The 15,477-nt window shown below is 42.6% G+C and overlaps 1 protein-coding gene across 3 annotated transcripts in view; it reads left to right on the top strand.

Annotated features, from left to right (window-relative positions):
* LOC144818798 (phospholipid-transporting ATPase ABCA1-like) overlaps nt 1-15,477 on the top strand; it is a 3,252,877-nt gene that overhangs the window by 2,310,331 nt on the left and 927,069 nt on the right. For all 3 annotated transcript variants that reach the window (XM_078676562.1, XM_078676560.1, XM_078676561.1), the window contains exons 35-36: nt 3,849-3,923; nt 5,451-5,614. In XM_078676562.1, coding sequence (XP_078532688.1) covers nt 3,849-3,923; nt 5,451-5,614 — 239 coding nt within the window. The remainder of the gene's footprint in view (nt 1-3,848; nt 3,924-5,450; nt 5,615-15,477) is intronic.

The following is a 15,477-nucleotide window of genomic DNA, read 5'->3' as shown; positions in this document are numbered from 1 at the left end:
CATTGTACGTAGCAACCCTTTCCTGTTCAAATTCAATATCCGCAAATGCAAGTGATGCTGGTTTACTCATGGTGAAAATTGGCAGTTCTCAAGTTACAAAAAATTACAAGGCTAAAAGTTCTACCAAATGTATGTTGTCGCGTAATGGTCTGCACTTTCCTAGCAGTGTACACCAATCACTGTATGTAAGACACAAATGCAAGTCCAGATCCTAACAGCAGACCACCAATGTTAGGAATGGGGATCTCAAGTTGGCAGTAGTAGATACATTTGTCCAAGTAGGGACCCTTCTTCCTAGTCAGAATAAGTGGGATACACGTCTAAAACAACCCCTGCTCACCCCCTTTGTAGCTTGGCACAAGCAGACAGGCTTATCTCAGAGGCAGTGTGTAAAGCATTTGTGAATACATTCAGAGATACAGTAAAAACACTACAAATGCACACCACACCAGTTAAGAAAATAAAGTAATCTTAATCTAAACCAAAAGAGGACCGCATGACAAAACTCTACAATACAGTTATGAAGATATCTTTAAAAATAGGTTATTCACTCAAATAATGTGTGTAGCAGCAAATAACTCCACCTGGAGTTATTTCAACATCAGGACAGATGAAAATCCCAAAGTACGGCACTGACCGCGAAGTTCGCAGCATCAGGTGAGGAGTCAAGTAGACCCCCAGAGAACAGTACCTTGGGAACTATAAAAGCAAAGACGGTGCTCGACAGTGGGTAGGTGGTGCTTCATTGGCGCTGGGTGGCGTCAGTTCCTTACGACCCCAGGGGAGGAGAAGCCTCGGTTCCTTACTGCAATGCTGCAGAGGTGAGACGTCGGTTTCTTACTTTGTCGGGAGGTGACATCATGATTAGGGGTGGGCGGACATCTCCATTCCACCCAAGAATGTGCGGAGATGTGCCCCTTCCACCTTTCGCAATGTAGGCGGAGAAACCGGGCAAATCTCCGCACACTCGGGGCAGAACGAAAGTTGGCCGCCCGCCTCCCGCCGCAATATTAAACAACGTTAAAGCCTAAAATAAGATTTAAATAACACTTACCTTATCGCGGGGTCATCTTCTTTGTCTATCTGGCCTTCTTCTTGAAACTGCGCATGCACGGAAGCGTGCGCATGCGCATTCCAATATTAAAATTGTTAGAGTGACTCCCTGTGTCCAGATTTTATCACTGTTTCTGCACCTATTTTCACTTCTGAAGCCACATTATTGAAATGTATTTGTTGTATTGTCTTCCCCCTCCCTGTTGCTCCACCTCCAGCGTTGGTCTGCGCGGAGGTGTGTGAGAAGCCCTATGATGAAGCATGGCACAGTTTACTGTATGTGAGGGCCGTTTTAACATTCTTGTGTGATTCCCCCACTCTTTTGTTTTACAGCATTTCATGTACACAGTCCCTCTTCTATGTTGTGGTTTCACATTTACTGAGAGTTGCCTGGTATTTAGGAGTGGTGACCAAATAGTGTCTGTTTGTTCTTCCTTCTCCAAGTTGAGATCAATTTTGAAAGAGGCCCTGCCATTTTCTCGGGGGAGTTCTGTATATAGGATGCTGCTCGTTCTACCCATTCTTGAATTTTTCAATATGAAATGTTGTAGGTAAAATCTTGAGGCTCTTCTTTTCGTTGTTGGTTGAAATTTTAGCTTGCAGGGCTCATCTCAAGAAGTTTAGTGTGACTAGTAGTGTAGTTGCTGCTGGTTGATTACAGGATGGGTGAGTCCCTCGTCATTGTGCTGTTGGCTAGCTCTGTCTGGGAGGCTCTTTGTGCTGTCACTTGATAGTTGGGGCTTTCTAGGCTGCTTTCCCTGGAAAGAATTGTGTCTGGAAGTTATTGCACCCGCTTCTTCCAGGTCACTCCGCATAGTGAAAAGAAGTTGAGTCGAGGGGCCCTAAGCTATTGCTGCAGCTGCCTCCATCACACCTACTGTCATTTTCTTGGTATGGGCTATAGGATGGGCTGTGTTGTGCTCCCTTTTCCCCTTTTCCCCGATTATCCATGCTTTCTGCCTGTTTCTCCAGTAGATGTGGGCACTGAGATGGCATTGGTGAAGGGCTGGGGTGCACAGCCCGCAATCCCCTCAATGGGCAAGTCAATTACTTCGGGCTGTAGAGGTGAAGGGAGCCCTTTGATCCCATCATTGCTGGAGTATAGTACTGAGACTCTGTCCTTTAGAAACTAAAAGTTTGTATATTTGTTTTTGGTTGGTGGTTGCATGACACTGCTTTTTCCATGTTTCCTTTTGCACTAGCAGACTGCTCTGCTTGTTTTATGTGCCTCTTGCTCCAGTATGGTTCCAACTAGGGGGTCCTTTCCCTTTTGCTGTCATTTTGCAATGGCAGCATTTGTGCTTTGTAGACTTCCCTTCTGTTTGCTGATTCTAGTGGGGATTGGGTCTCTCTCCCTGCCTGCCCTCATGACCAGGTTGTATCTGGTCATGTCTGGGTTCTAAGATTCTATGCCTTTGCAACCCCTGTTTGATGGTAGCTTATGCTGTGTTGTGACTGTGGCGTAAATGGTTTAATTGACTGAGGAAATATGGAGCAGTGGTGTTCCCTCTGTCCAGCAAGCCGCTGCCGAGTGACCCAGCCTTCATTGGTGTCTTCTGTCTGCTGCACTGGATAATATCTGCAGGGCACCAAAAGGTTGTCTGTAATCTGTTATCTGGGTGTCTGATATGCTGCCAGTTATCCAAGTGGTTCGTGTACCAGCTGACCTCCCTCTATACACAGCCACTACCATCATGTGAAAACTGACATTACGCCTGTGGAAGCACGAGCATGCACATCTTAGGTGTGAGAGAGAGGTAGTGAGAGCAGCAGTGGTCAAACCAGGAGGGTGCAGGGGCTGCAACTGCACCAAGGCCCAGCTGGGCCGCCTCCACAGTCGTAGCACCCTTCATCCCCTGAAAGGTCCCTCTACAGGGCCTGCCTGCTGCACATGTTGACCTCTCTGACCTGACTGGCCAATGGTTGCCCGAGCCCTGACACACCTCAGGTGCATTGTCCCAGATGCAAGTTGGTGATAGACCGCTATCCAGGCTCCCTTCTGATTGGGGTGCGGGTAATCAGGTAGGCAGTGAGATAGCAAGGGCTGGTGAGTGCGGCTAGAGTAGAGAAAATATTTTGGGCAAGCCTGTGCTATTTTCAGCAGTGGAGTGACAGGCACCAGCACAGTGGAATTGCTGATTTCTTTGTTTGTTTTTAGAGTGGCCACCTCCCCACAGTAAGGGCTGCTGGAGACTGCAGGCGACTCCTGCTGGAGAGGCCGGGCCCCCGATCATTGCTTTCTGCCCCTCTACCACAGCACTCCTGGTCCCTCATATCCACATGCTCACCATGCTTACCTTGTCAATGATCTTATGAGTATTGGTTGCTTCAGATAGTCCAACTGTAGAGCAATTTTGGGACAAAAAGATGGGTAGAAAAGGAGATGTGGTTGCTTGTGCCTTATTGCTGCCTCAGTGCACTGCAACCCTGCATAGGCCCTCCTGGTCCCCCCGACCAGTAACGCTACAGGCAGGCATGCATTGCCCAATGGGCTCAAGGGGCTTTCGTGATCTGCTCTCTGCCCAGGATCCCTCCACTCCAGGATTCCTCGAGTCAGCCATAAATATCCGAATGTATTTGTTTTGGAAGTTTGACACCAAATATGACTTTTTAAACATATATTTATATCATACAGTTTGATAGCAAAAAATCTGTGAATGTTTTTGATGTTGATTTCAGTGAATGAGAGAATGTACTGCACAATTCAGGGATCATGTGAGTGTACTTAATAAGTAGGGAACAACAGTCCATGTCTATGCCATTGTTTTAAACACGTTATATTCTTTAATTTTCAGACCCCTGAAACTGCTAATACCTGGAAGGATGTAGAAATGCTCATGAAAGATCTTGGCACAAAATACAACGCAAAGGTATTCTATACAACATATACAGATAAAAATATAGAAAGAAAATTGTTGCACACTATATTTTCACAATGAAGTTCGAACAGTGTTCTAATATAATCAAGAAAACATAGGAGTACCAGAAAATATGGTAACGTGGCACAGAAGTTCAGAAAATTCCTTAAAGAACGATTGTGAAGTGCTTGCCATTATGGTCCTTTTATAATAACCAGAAACATACGGGGCATATGTACAAACCCCTATCGCCACAATCACATCCCTTTTTGTGACGTTCCTGTGGCTATAGGGGCCTTGCCTTATGTTCAAGGCAGCGTTAAGACAGTTAACGTGGCTTAACGCTGCCTTGCATATAATGCACCCTTTCACGCTATGTTTAGCATTAAAGGGGTGTGGGTGCTATGGTGAGCGTTCCACCGCAACACCCATTGTATTTTATGCTTCCCCCTATCTTCAAGGGTGGCGTACATAGGAGGCAGCGCCAAAATTAAGACTAGGAAAATCCTGGTCTTAAGTTGGTGAAACGAGGAGAAATGCATTATTTCTCCTCGAGAGAAATGCATTATTTCTCCTCGTTTTCCCCTTTTCCATGATGTGCTGCTCATGTAAAAAGCAAAATGCCATGGTTTGTTTATGTACAGGAAGGTGCCCCCCTTCCTGTACATAAACAAACCTTTTAAAAAAATTCCATGTTGTAACTTTCATGTGTGCTGCATGAAGCAGCACACATGAAAGTTACAAAATGGTATTTTAGGATTGTTTATGTGCAGGAAGTGCACATAAACAATCCTACTTCCTACTCATAACAAATCCTCCCTGCACACAGACACCCTTGCACTCTGGTGCAAGGGTGCCTGCCATCGCAGGGGGAAAGGCAAGGCTGCACCACATTCTTGTAAATATGATGCAGCCTTGCTCTTCCGTAGTGGCGGAGATTGTTGTTAAGCCCGGGAGGCTAACGACACGCTCATCCACTTCATTGTACATATCCCCTATGGGGTTTTAGGGGAAAATATTAATCTTATAACAATTGACGTTTAATATGTGTGATTTGTCCTCATTGTTTGTGATCAGAAACAGTGTTGCATTATTAAAATGTAGACAGGGTGTGGGTAGGTGCATAGTTATTTATAAAGTGAATGACACAGTCGCACCAGGGCCCAGGGTTGTGAGGGTACAACTGCACTCCAAATATTGCCGTTTTTAATAACAAACCGAGGTTTGGGACTAGGTTCTTGCTTGCATTAGGGATGAAGGTACCTTTGGTGTGCGACTAATCTTGCATCTGCAACATATCAGCTCCAACAACTTGATTGGGGGAAAAGTAGGCATTTTAGATGTTTTTCAACTATTTCACACTATCCACTTAGCGCTTAGTGGGGGGAACACACCAATGTGTTCCACCCTCAATGCACTTGTAAACCTAATTCAATTGAACAGAATTAAAGTGCGAAAACATAATTCAGCTCTGTTTCGAGGAGTAGTTCTCAAGATATATTTTTAACTATGTGTCATTTCTCTTTCCTTCCCATGAAGGTTTGGTTCTATAACCCGGGCTGGCATGCCATGGTGTCTTTTATCAATGTCGCTAATAATGCTATCCTGCGAGCCAATCTACCAAGCGGCATGAGCGTGAGCCATTATGGGATAACCACCTACAATCATCCCTTGAACTTGACAAAGGAGCAGATGTCTGACTTGTAAGTGACTGTGTTTCCCTTCACTGATGCAGCTGGGTTCAGTATGCTAAATCTCGCCAAAAGAAAAGAAATCAAACTTTTACCTCTTAGAATGACACGCCCTCTTTTCTTTGAGTTTACAAATATTTGCATATAAAGGCAATTCAAGAATGGCTTTTCTTTTCAAAGCTCTTGGGCAAGTGTATAAATAGCTAGAGCGGGAACATCTGCGTTGGGCCTTGCGATATAAATATAATACAGTTATTGCCTTGACAGATGTGTCCTCCATGCAAAAAATGGAGCACGCATAAATGTTAACCAAATGTGGATGGGGATTGTGTTCTCCAAAATATTGACTCAAACACGGAAATAGAAATTGCTCACATCTTTCAAAAGACCCTTCTCTTACAAGAACTTTATGTGGGACGTGGAGAGGTGCAGAGAATGTTGAGGAAAGAAGGGGAGATATATTTTTTGTATGGAAAAGGGAGGGGAGGTCGTGACCAAGATGAGTGTGGATGGAAAGAGGAATGGAATACTTTTAATATAGGAGGGGTAATGCTGAGCGTGATGGAGTGAGATTCTTAGGAAGATCGGTTTATTTTTAATATGAAAGGGGGAGATTCTGAGAGAGGTGGGGGAGAGCAACAGGAGGATTAGCATATTTTACCACACAAAAAGGAGAGATATGATAAACAATGTAGGGAAATGTGGCAGAAGGATAGTTAGTATTCATATGTGAAGGGAAAGAGGAGCTGCTGAGTCTGGTGGGCAATAGTGACAGGAGGATAATTATTTTCCATTTGTAAAGGGGAAGGAAGACATTGAGCTTGGTGGGGAGTTGTGATAGTGTTCCAATGGTGCAGTGAGAGTACCATAGATTACAAGTGCTCAGAAGATGATAGAGTGCTCATCGTGCAGTCAAACCGGATTTTCTGGATGCCATCCTCAGTGTGTGATTATGAGTCCTGGCCACCATAGCGTCCTCCCCAGCCCGGTACATGTAAATGATTTTGCCATACGCAGAGCTTGGTCTTGCACGTATTTATTGTTGAGCGTGTAACTGCATACTCAACATTCTGATTCATTAATTCTAGTAACCACACCCGAACACTTACGTCACAGGACTACGGAGTCTGTCAGGAACCAAAAGTGTCCTGTCATCTCTAACTCACAAGCCACTACAATTGCTCCCTTGCCCTTGTTGAATAAAAAGTACAAATATTACATATATACATCACAACTCTTCGATAAGTCACTGTGAAACTTGAATTAGTCACGCAGGCCATGTCCTTTGAGACTGTGAATAGTTAGGAGACGTGTCCGTGATTGGCACTGGTGATACAGAGACAGGTGCATTCAGTGGGCTCTCAGAAGTCTCGATTGAAACAGTCTAATGTCTGACATCTGGAGTTGGTGAATGATGAGGCAGGTGCTTGAAATGCAAAGAATCTTGCGTAATGGACTTTTCAGGATAGTAGGCAGTCACCTCGTGTCCTTTATGAGTCACAACTTTAAATGATTCAACATCAAATGGAGCATTAGACTTGCGTTTTCTCTTTTGTCTTACTATGACTCGACCTCCTTCTGCAAACATAGTTTTCTAGGCACATCAGCATTTGTCTAGGGGAATATTAATCTTGTGCTTGTGACACAATACTGTATGACGAAGTTCACCATAATTTGTTGATCTTTCCTTGGTCCATTGTGGCAACCTAGTTGTCATGGTCCTCCGGTACTTAGGGTGGCAGTACTTTCTCCTGCCATTGATTGGGGAGTAAACCAATAGGCAGAATGAAGAGCAGATTTGAGATCAATCTTCTCCCGTGCAGCACACTGAGTTGTCTTGAGTGTGCTCATAAAACGTTTGACAGCGCTATTTGCTCATGGCCAAAGAGATGTGCTTTTCTGATGATTAACATTGGGATGATTAAGAAAATCGCTGGTTTCTCTACTGTTCAAAGGTGGGCCAGTGTCAGACTTTAGTATTCTAGGAACACCCCATTCTGCAAAAATGCCCTCTTAATACTATTTTCCTGAGTGATCGATGAGAGGTCTTCTACCAAAGGAAAACAAGAGTACTTATCAATGACTACAGTCAGGTGATGTCCATTGTCAAGGAGTCCAAAGAAGTCAACAGAGATTCTCTCCCACACATGCTTCAAAAGAATAGACATTTCTAATGGATGCTAGATTGCTTTGGGAGATAAGAAGTTGCACAAATGACAGGCCTTTAATTCCCTTTCAACTCTTTCATGAAGATAAGCAAACCAGATTCAGTCTCAGGAGCTCGTTAAGTGGCGACAATTCCATGATGTCCTTCATTTGCCACTTCAATTACTTGGTGTCGCAGACCGTCTGGTATGACAATTCTCAAACCTCATAAGACTAGCCCCCAGATTCATCAATGTCCCGATTTGCGAGTCCTTAATAGCGATTATTAAGGAATCGCTATTAAGGACTCGCAAAACGGGATTCATGTAGAAATCGCAATATTATTTGCGATTTCTACAGCTTCCTTATTTGCGATTAGCAAATTATTCATTCCTATGGGCCTACAGGGCAATAGGAATGAATGGGGAGTCATTCCTTATTTGCGATTAGCAATTTGCTAATCGCAAATAAGGATGCGATTTCAAGGGTGCCAGGGGTGTCCAAAGGACACCCTGTAGCACCCCTGAAATGTCAATGTAGACTGATGTTGCGCACACACATGTCCAAAGGACATGTGTGTGTGTAACATACAACTTAGAAAAATGCACTAAAGTGCATTTTTCTAAGTTTTTGCTATTTACCACGAAGTCAGACTTCGCGGTACATAGCGGCAAAAAATAGCGAATTCGCAATTTTAAAAGGTTCATGAATAGCATTTAAGGAATCTCTAGTTGAGATTCCTTAAATGCGATCGCAATTTGAGAAATCGCAATTATTTGTGATTTTTCAAATTGCGAGTTCATGAACCATTGATGAATTCCAAATGCCATTTTTCGGGCGCAAACAGGCGAATTTAGCGATTCGCACCATTTGCGCTCGCAAAAAAGCTTGATGAATCTACCTGAATATCTTCCTGAGTAATAGACAGTTCATCTTTTACATTTTTGAATTTCGGATATTCACTGTCATTTGTGAGAGGTCAAGTGTGCTGTTTCCGGGATTGATGTGCAATAATGTCTTTAATAATCAGGATGTCCCTATCTGTGCTGATGGCGGTAATGATTTGCTCCAATTAAAAAGCTGCAGGTGTGCTGTACATTAGGATTAAGTTAATGTATGCATCAGCCACTTTGGAAGTGTTACCCTGACACTGTATTAGCACTTGTGAAGCAGGGTTTTGATCTTTCCCTGGTCGGTGCACAATAGTGCAGTCATGTTATTGTGGTAGCAGACACTAATGTTCAATTCGAGGAGGCATCTTGGCTTTAGGATTGCCAAAGAGGGTAAGCAATGCTTGATGATCTGTGACAAGATTGAAATTCTTTCCATATAAGAATATGTGGAAATTCTCACAAGCTCACACCACTGCTAAACTTTCTTCTTTAGGTTGGGAATGGGCACGTTCAGTTTGTGACAAACTTAAGAAGCGTTTTTTTTGTTGTTTTTTTTTTTTTAAATAGAGTTTTGCGTGAACTTGACCCAAAGCTATCGGATATCAGAGTGCCTTACATAGCACCAGTTGCATTACATGAAAACACATTCATTTTTTGCTAGGCACAGAGAGATTAAGTGATTTGCCCAGAATCACAAGATGTTCAGCGTCATTTTCTAGACTTGAACCCGGTTCCCCAGGTTTGAGGCTGACCACCCTAGCCGTTAGGCCTACTCCCCTCACCAAACAAACAACCTTCAGCTAGCATATCCCACAAAATGACTTTGTGGATTTGGGTGTCCATTGTGTTGGGCAAGGATCTCACCCAAACCGACCAAGCTTGTGATAAGAACAACCTCTGTATGAAACTTCTGATCAAAGTAGGCCATTTCAGTGGCATTCTTAATTGCATGTTTGATTTACTTGAAGCTGTGTTCAAATTCATGTGACCAGTGAAATGAAGAAGACAATAATTAAATATGGCAACATCTTGTGGGGGACGGGTGGCTGACGAAGCCTGTATTTTATCCGGAAGTGGAGTCATTCCCCTATAAGAGAAAATATGTCTAAAGTATTTGAGTTTTGTTTTGTGGAACTCACACTTCTCTGTATTCAAAGTTGGACCTGCATCAACAAGTAATCCTCAAACTTGTGTAAGAGCTTTATCATGTTCTTTTTGTGTGGCTCCAAGGACCAAAATGTCATCACTGTAATTGAAAGCATTTGTGGCAGGCTGTATTAAACATTGAATGACAAAGGTCTGCAGCTTATGGAACACAACAACGTTATCTTTTTTTTCGGAACAAACCAATATAGGCAGACAAGTTGGTAATGCACCTGCAATTGATGATATCCATTGTTCAGATCGAGGTGAGAGTAGAACTTTGCACCATTTAGCTGTGTGATCATGTCGACAATGTGTGGACCTGGATGTCGTTCTCTTTCACACAGATGCATATAGCTCCTTCACTCTCCTTTCTGGAAACTACCACTAAAGGTGAAACTCATTGTGTTGGACCAGTAGATCACTCAATGATATCATGGTTTAGTAATGTCTCAAGTTTCTTTCCAACAGCTTCTTGTAAAAGAAATGCAATTTGATGATATTTTGAGCACCAGCACGAACGTCCTCATTGATATGCAGTTTTACTTTCATGGTTAAAAGTTTTCCTAATCCATGAACAAATATGGGACCTGACTCACTGTTTTGTGATTAGCATTTATGTTGTAGTTTACAGATATCAGTCCATATCAGCATCAGTATTGAAACTGAGTAAACAGGCACTGAACGCAGTACCTTGAAGTACATGAATGGGTGCTTGTACTTTTGTCTTTTTGTGTTTAATGATTGCTATGAATGAACCATGACTTTTTAATGGCTTCGATGCAGCCCATGCATACACTTCAGTGTTCTATGGTGTGAGACGGGTTACTGGAAACAGTTTGTGTTACTTCTCCTCAGGCATAATGTTTAGCGAAGCACCATTGCCTATAATTAAAGGTATGGCGCATCTGTGGACCTTAAGTGTAATTTTAGGATAATGTTTGAATTACTTCTGTGATTTGACTTCTCAAATTTTCTTTGACTTGTCTTCTTCCCAGCATGCGGCCAGTCTGTCATGCGTACGTTTCTCTTATATAAACATTGTTATCACACATCCATCTTCTTCACTCTTGCTTGACAAAGACACCAAGAAACTCTTGGATGTAGATTTAAACAAATATTGACTTTGTTCAGCCTTTATTTTCCTCAGCTGATGTTGCAGCTTGGCCTTCTGGCATGGGTAGAACATCTCTTCTGGAAGGTTTGGGTGTCCATCTTGTTTTCTCGCCATGAGGCACTTAGCTTTTCCTTAACCTTGCAAACTATTCCAAAATGGTTCTCTTTCCCGCAGCCTATGCATACTTGTCAATGGTGGGACATTTACCTTCATGTGGAAATAAAAATCCGCATCTAATGCACATTTTCTGTATGTTTTGGAGACATCACTTTGTGTGCTTCAGCCTTGTGTTTCTGCTTAATTTTAATGTTCATGACTGACTAATTTTTTGCACCTCTGGCCTCCATGTCAGTAGCCTGTCAATCTGCATGCTTCTCCACTCTGGCAGCCATGAGTACTCATTCCAGAATAAGGGTTTCACTCAGCATTCGTCATCAGAATGAATGTGAAAAACATCTATCTATAACGCCGAAGCGTATGCCCTCTTCATCATTGAATTCATTGAACTTATAGTATTTGATGAGCATATCAAGTCTTTCAACCTATTTATTTATTGTTTCATCAACTTTCTCTCATTCCTGACTGAAAATGTATCTTTTTCAATCGACATCCGGCATTGGATTGAATTTAATATTTAACGCCTTTATGATTTGAGGCTATGACAATTTGTCAGCTTGTGGTATTCTCTTTATTGCCTCCTTTATTCCTTCACCAGCAAGATTTTTGAGATACTTTATGATCTTTTCGTTATATGTTTTTTCCAGTGCATCAACTAAATCATCAAATGTTTCTATCCAGACAGCCCATCTGCCATTAATATTCTGCTTTTTGGCAGTATCAAATGGATGCAGGGGTTTTAAAAAGGCAGCAACATTATAACCATTTGTGGAACTTACTGATGTTGAAAGTGAGGTTCTCTCCAGCACAGTCTGCTATTCTCTGGGACCTGCTTCCTTTATGACATCTCTGAGGCCCTGGTACATGCTGTCGTCTGGCCCAATCATCTGATGCACTGTGCCTTTTTCCTTGATTATAATAAGGATTGGTATTGTTTCTTGTACCCGTTCTTCACCTTCTCCACTCTTCTGTATTGTACTTGGCATTTCACTGCCTTTACCACTTCTTTATATCAGGCTAGTTATCTGCTAGTGCTTCCTTGCACCTGGATGCCACTGCCTTTAGCACTTCTTTGTACTCAGCTATCGCTGCATTTAGCGCTTTTCTGTACCTGGTTGTCGCTACCTTTAAGGTTATTGTTCCGTATTAATTACAGCTGAGCGTTGCGTTGTGGCACAACCTTACCAACAGGTTTCTGGCCAATGATGAGTAAACTTCTCTGGGAGGCTTTTGTTTTCTTCGAAAGCTTCACACTGGCTGGAGTTGCACTTTGACTACACATACACCAACTGCCGATCTTCACTTTGACTGTGGCACATGTGATACGCATGAGGAGGATACTGACCCGGCAAACTCTCTGGAAGAGTACTGTAAATTCTTCAGTTTACATATCCCAAATCTTATCATGAATTGTAACATCCTCCCCAGCCTCAGTACATGTAAATGATTATGCCACACACGGAGCTTGGTACTACACACCTTTATTCCTCAGTGTGTAAATGCAAACTCAACATACTAAATCATGAATTCCATTAACCATACCGAACACTCACATCAGATTCTACAGAGTCCTTCATGAAACATAAGAGTCCAGTGATGTCTAATTCAGAAGACACTACTACCGCTTAGAACACACTGAGATGGTGGTCACCTGTAGGGGTGTTCATTAGACATGTAGAGTGTCGGGCAAGAAGCTTGGTAGTCGGATTGCAACACGCAAAGCTTGGCACAGGATGTCAAACATGAGCCTTTTCTTGTGCCAAACTGGCACCATGAGTTGCAGGAAAGGGGCTTGGGCAAGCCTTATAAAAAGCCCTTTCCAAGATGGTGGTATGGCCAAAGAGTTCTGTAAGGAATTTGAGTAATATTTGAAGGGTGGGACCACCTCAAATACTTTTCACAATCCTCATTAGGGTGAATCATTAAAGTCACTAAATCAACATGTGCTTAATCCTCTGGTAGCTTAGCACAAATCAGTTGGGCTTAATTTAGAGACAAGCTGTAATGTTCCTATTGCAGCACGTATACAGTAATAAAATGAAAACACAAAAAGTCTCAAACCAATTTTAATTTTAATTTTAGAAAAATAGACTACATTTTAATAAATAAAATAACAAAAAGAATGGCTAAAATCCAGTAACCTGAACCAGACAAATCAGTTTAAAAGAATGGTTAAAATCCGGTAACCTGAAACAGACAAATCTGTTTAAAATATTCCCAAGAAGCACAAAGCAATAAACTCTGTTATCTGGCAATGCTAAACCAGATAAAAGTCAAAAGTTAAGGTTGACCACGATAGAGAACAAGTTGGACACAGGGACCAAGTTCATCCCTGTAGAAGTTTACCTTTTGACTTAGAAACTTTCATTGAGAATAAGTGGTTGTTGACGAGTCATTGGCGGGGCAAGATGCAAGCTGAATTTTAAATGGGGTTCAACAACAGTGGGTTTCTGAAGCACTGGGTCCTGGGGTGGTCATTTTTGAAGGTGGGAAAGCTCCAAAGTCCATGCCCAGGAAGGCATCAATGTTGATTGGCTGAGGCTCGGTGTCGGTCTTGGTGAAGCCTACTATTGTTGCTGGGATTCTGCTCATACACAGAACTGTGCACAGAGACCCAGGACCTCAGTCAATTGTGGTGAACCAATCAATTGATAACTTTATTTCGGTCGAAGACCATAAAAGTGCACATAAAATACATACAAGCACGAAATATTAAAACAATAAATAATCATCAAATTGTTAAGAAGAGAATTAAACTATCAGTTATCAAGAGCGAGAAAATAGACAGTGTCATAATTGCTACAGTTAAGTTAAAAAAGTTTGTCTTCTACGCCACATACTAAATAAATAACGGGATATGGCAAACACAATAGGAGGATGAGTATCATAGGTCAGTATCCTGCAAGCCTGAGTGAAATGCAGGAGTTTGAGGTTCTTGCAAATTGGAATCAGCCAACAATTTCTAATTGCAGAATAGGCAGGGCAAAAAAACAGTACATGTGGTACATTTTCGGTTTTAAAATCATATGCAGGGCAAGCTTCATTGTTAGATTTTAACCATTTACATGTAAATGGCCTGATAGGTAAAGTGCCATGCCTTAGCTGAAGATACAACTTTCAAGCAAGCGGAGGTTCAATTACATCTAAGAATTCCTCAATTTTAGATTCCGATTTGACTAAGAGGAACTCTGTCGTTAGCCTGCCCATATTTGCAGAGCTCTGTAATGTTAGAAAATTCTGCCTACATATCTGAGTGTGAAGTTCCCTTTTTGATATCCCAGGGCAATAGATCTCGGGTGTTTCCCAAAGTTCCGGAAGGCCTATCCGAATACTAACAGCCCTTATGTGCTGCAGCCATGGGCTCTTTTTACATTTAAGGAAGGTCCAAACCTCAGATAATTCTGCTCTGTAGGCGGCCAGTTCTGGGACTGACCAGAACCTCTTCCAATACATAATGTGTCTTGCACTTGTAATCTCCTCTATTGGCTCCATCCCAAGCTCTAATCTTAGAGGGATCAATGGAGTACTTGCCGGTAATCCAACTAGATTCCTCATGAAGCTTTGTTCCACCCTTTTGAGGCTCAATATCTGTTTATGCCCCCAAAGTTCGGCACCATAAATTGCAGCAGTTCTGGCCTGGCGACAATATATTTCCAAAGCCGGAGACACCGGCTTACGGACTGACCCCCTAAATACTTTACTTATACCCCCGCTATCTGCGATAATTTGAGTGCTGACTTGGCAATCTGCGCGTTCCACTCAAGGCTCTCTCTCAGGGTAACACCCAAATATAAAAAAGTCTTTACCCTCTCGAGGGAAATACCGTTTAAGACCGGGTTTGGGCGTGTCCGCTTCGGGGGTTGAAAATCATGAACTTTGTTTTTTCTAGGTTGATTTTCAATCCCCGCAGCGCGCAAAACGCTACAAATCCGTCGAGTGTTTTTTGAATGCCCGATGATGTTTTAGACAATAGGAGAGTGTCGTCTGCAAACATCAGGGCGGGCACTCTCCCTGTGGCCAATTTTGGGGCATCGTTATCCACCACACCATTCAGGTGATCCACAAGTCCATTAATGTAGAGACTGAATAGTGTGGGCACCAAGACGCACCCTTGCAGCACACCTTTCTGGACAGAAAATTGATCCGTGAGGTCGCCATACCTTCCACACCTGACCTGCGCATAATTGTTTGTATGGAGCCTAGATAGAATAGCCAATAGATAGGGCGGGAGTCCCAAGTCTGCCAACACCTTCCACAATTTTGCTCGAGGGTGAACCAAAAAACTCACCTCAACCCTAGAGCCCATAACCGACTAGCATCAGTGTCACATTAGCTCTTCGTCCTATAGCAAAGGTACCAATGATTAGACAACCCAGAACATGCAACTTAGGTTACTCTCAGGAATGGTGGGAATCAAGAACACTCTTTCGTTGGTTATTCTCATACCTGTCCACAACATG

This window comes from Lissotriton helveticus, chromosome 2_1, assembly GCF_964261635.1.
Source record: "Lissotriton helveticus chromosome 2_1, aLisHel1.1, whole genome shotgun sequence".
In the NCBI taxonomy this organism is placed as follows: domain Eukaryota; kingdom Metazoa; phylum Chordata; class Amphibia; order Caudata; family Salamandridae; genus Lissotriton; species Lissotriton helveticus.
The sequence above is the reverse complement of the archived record's forward strand: the minus strand, read 5'-3'. Positions and strand labels throughout refer to the sequence as shown.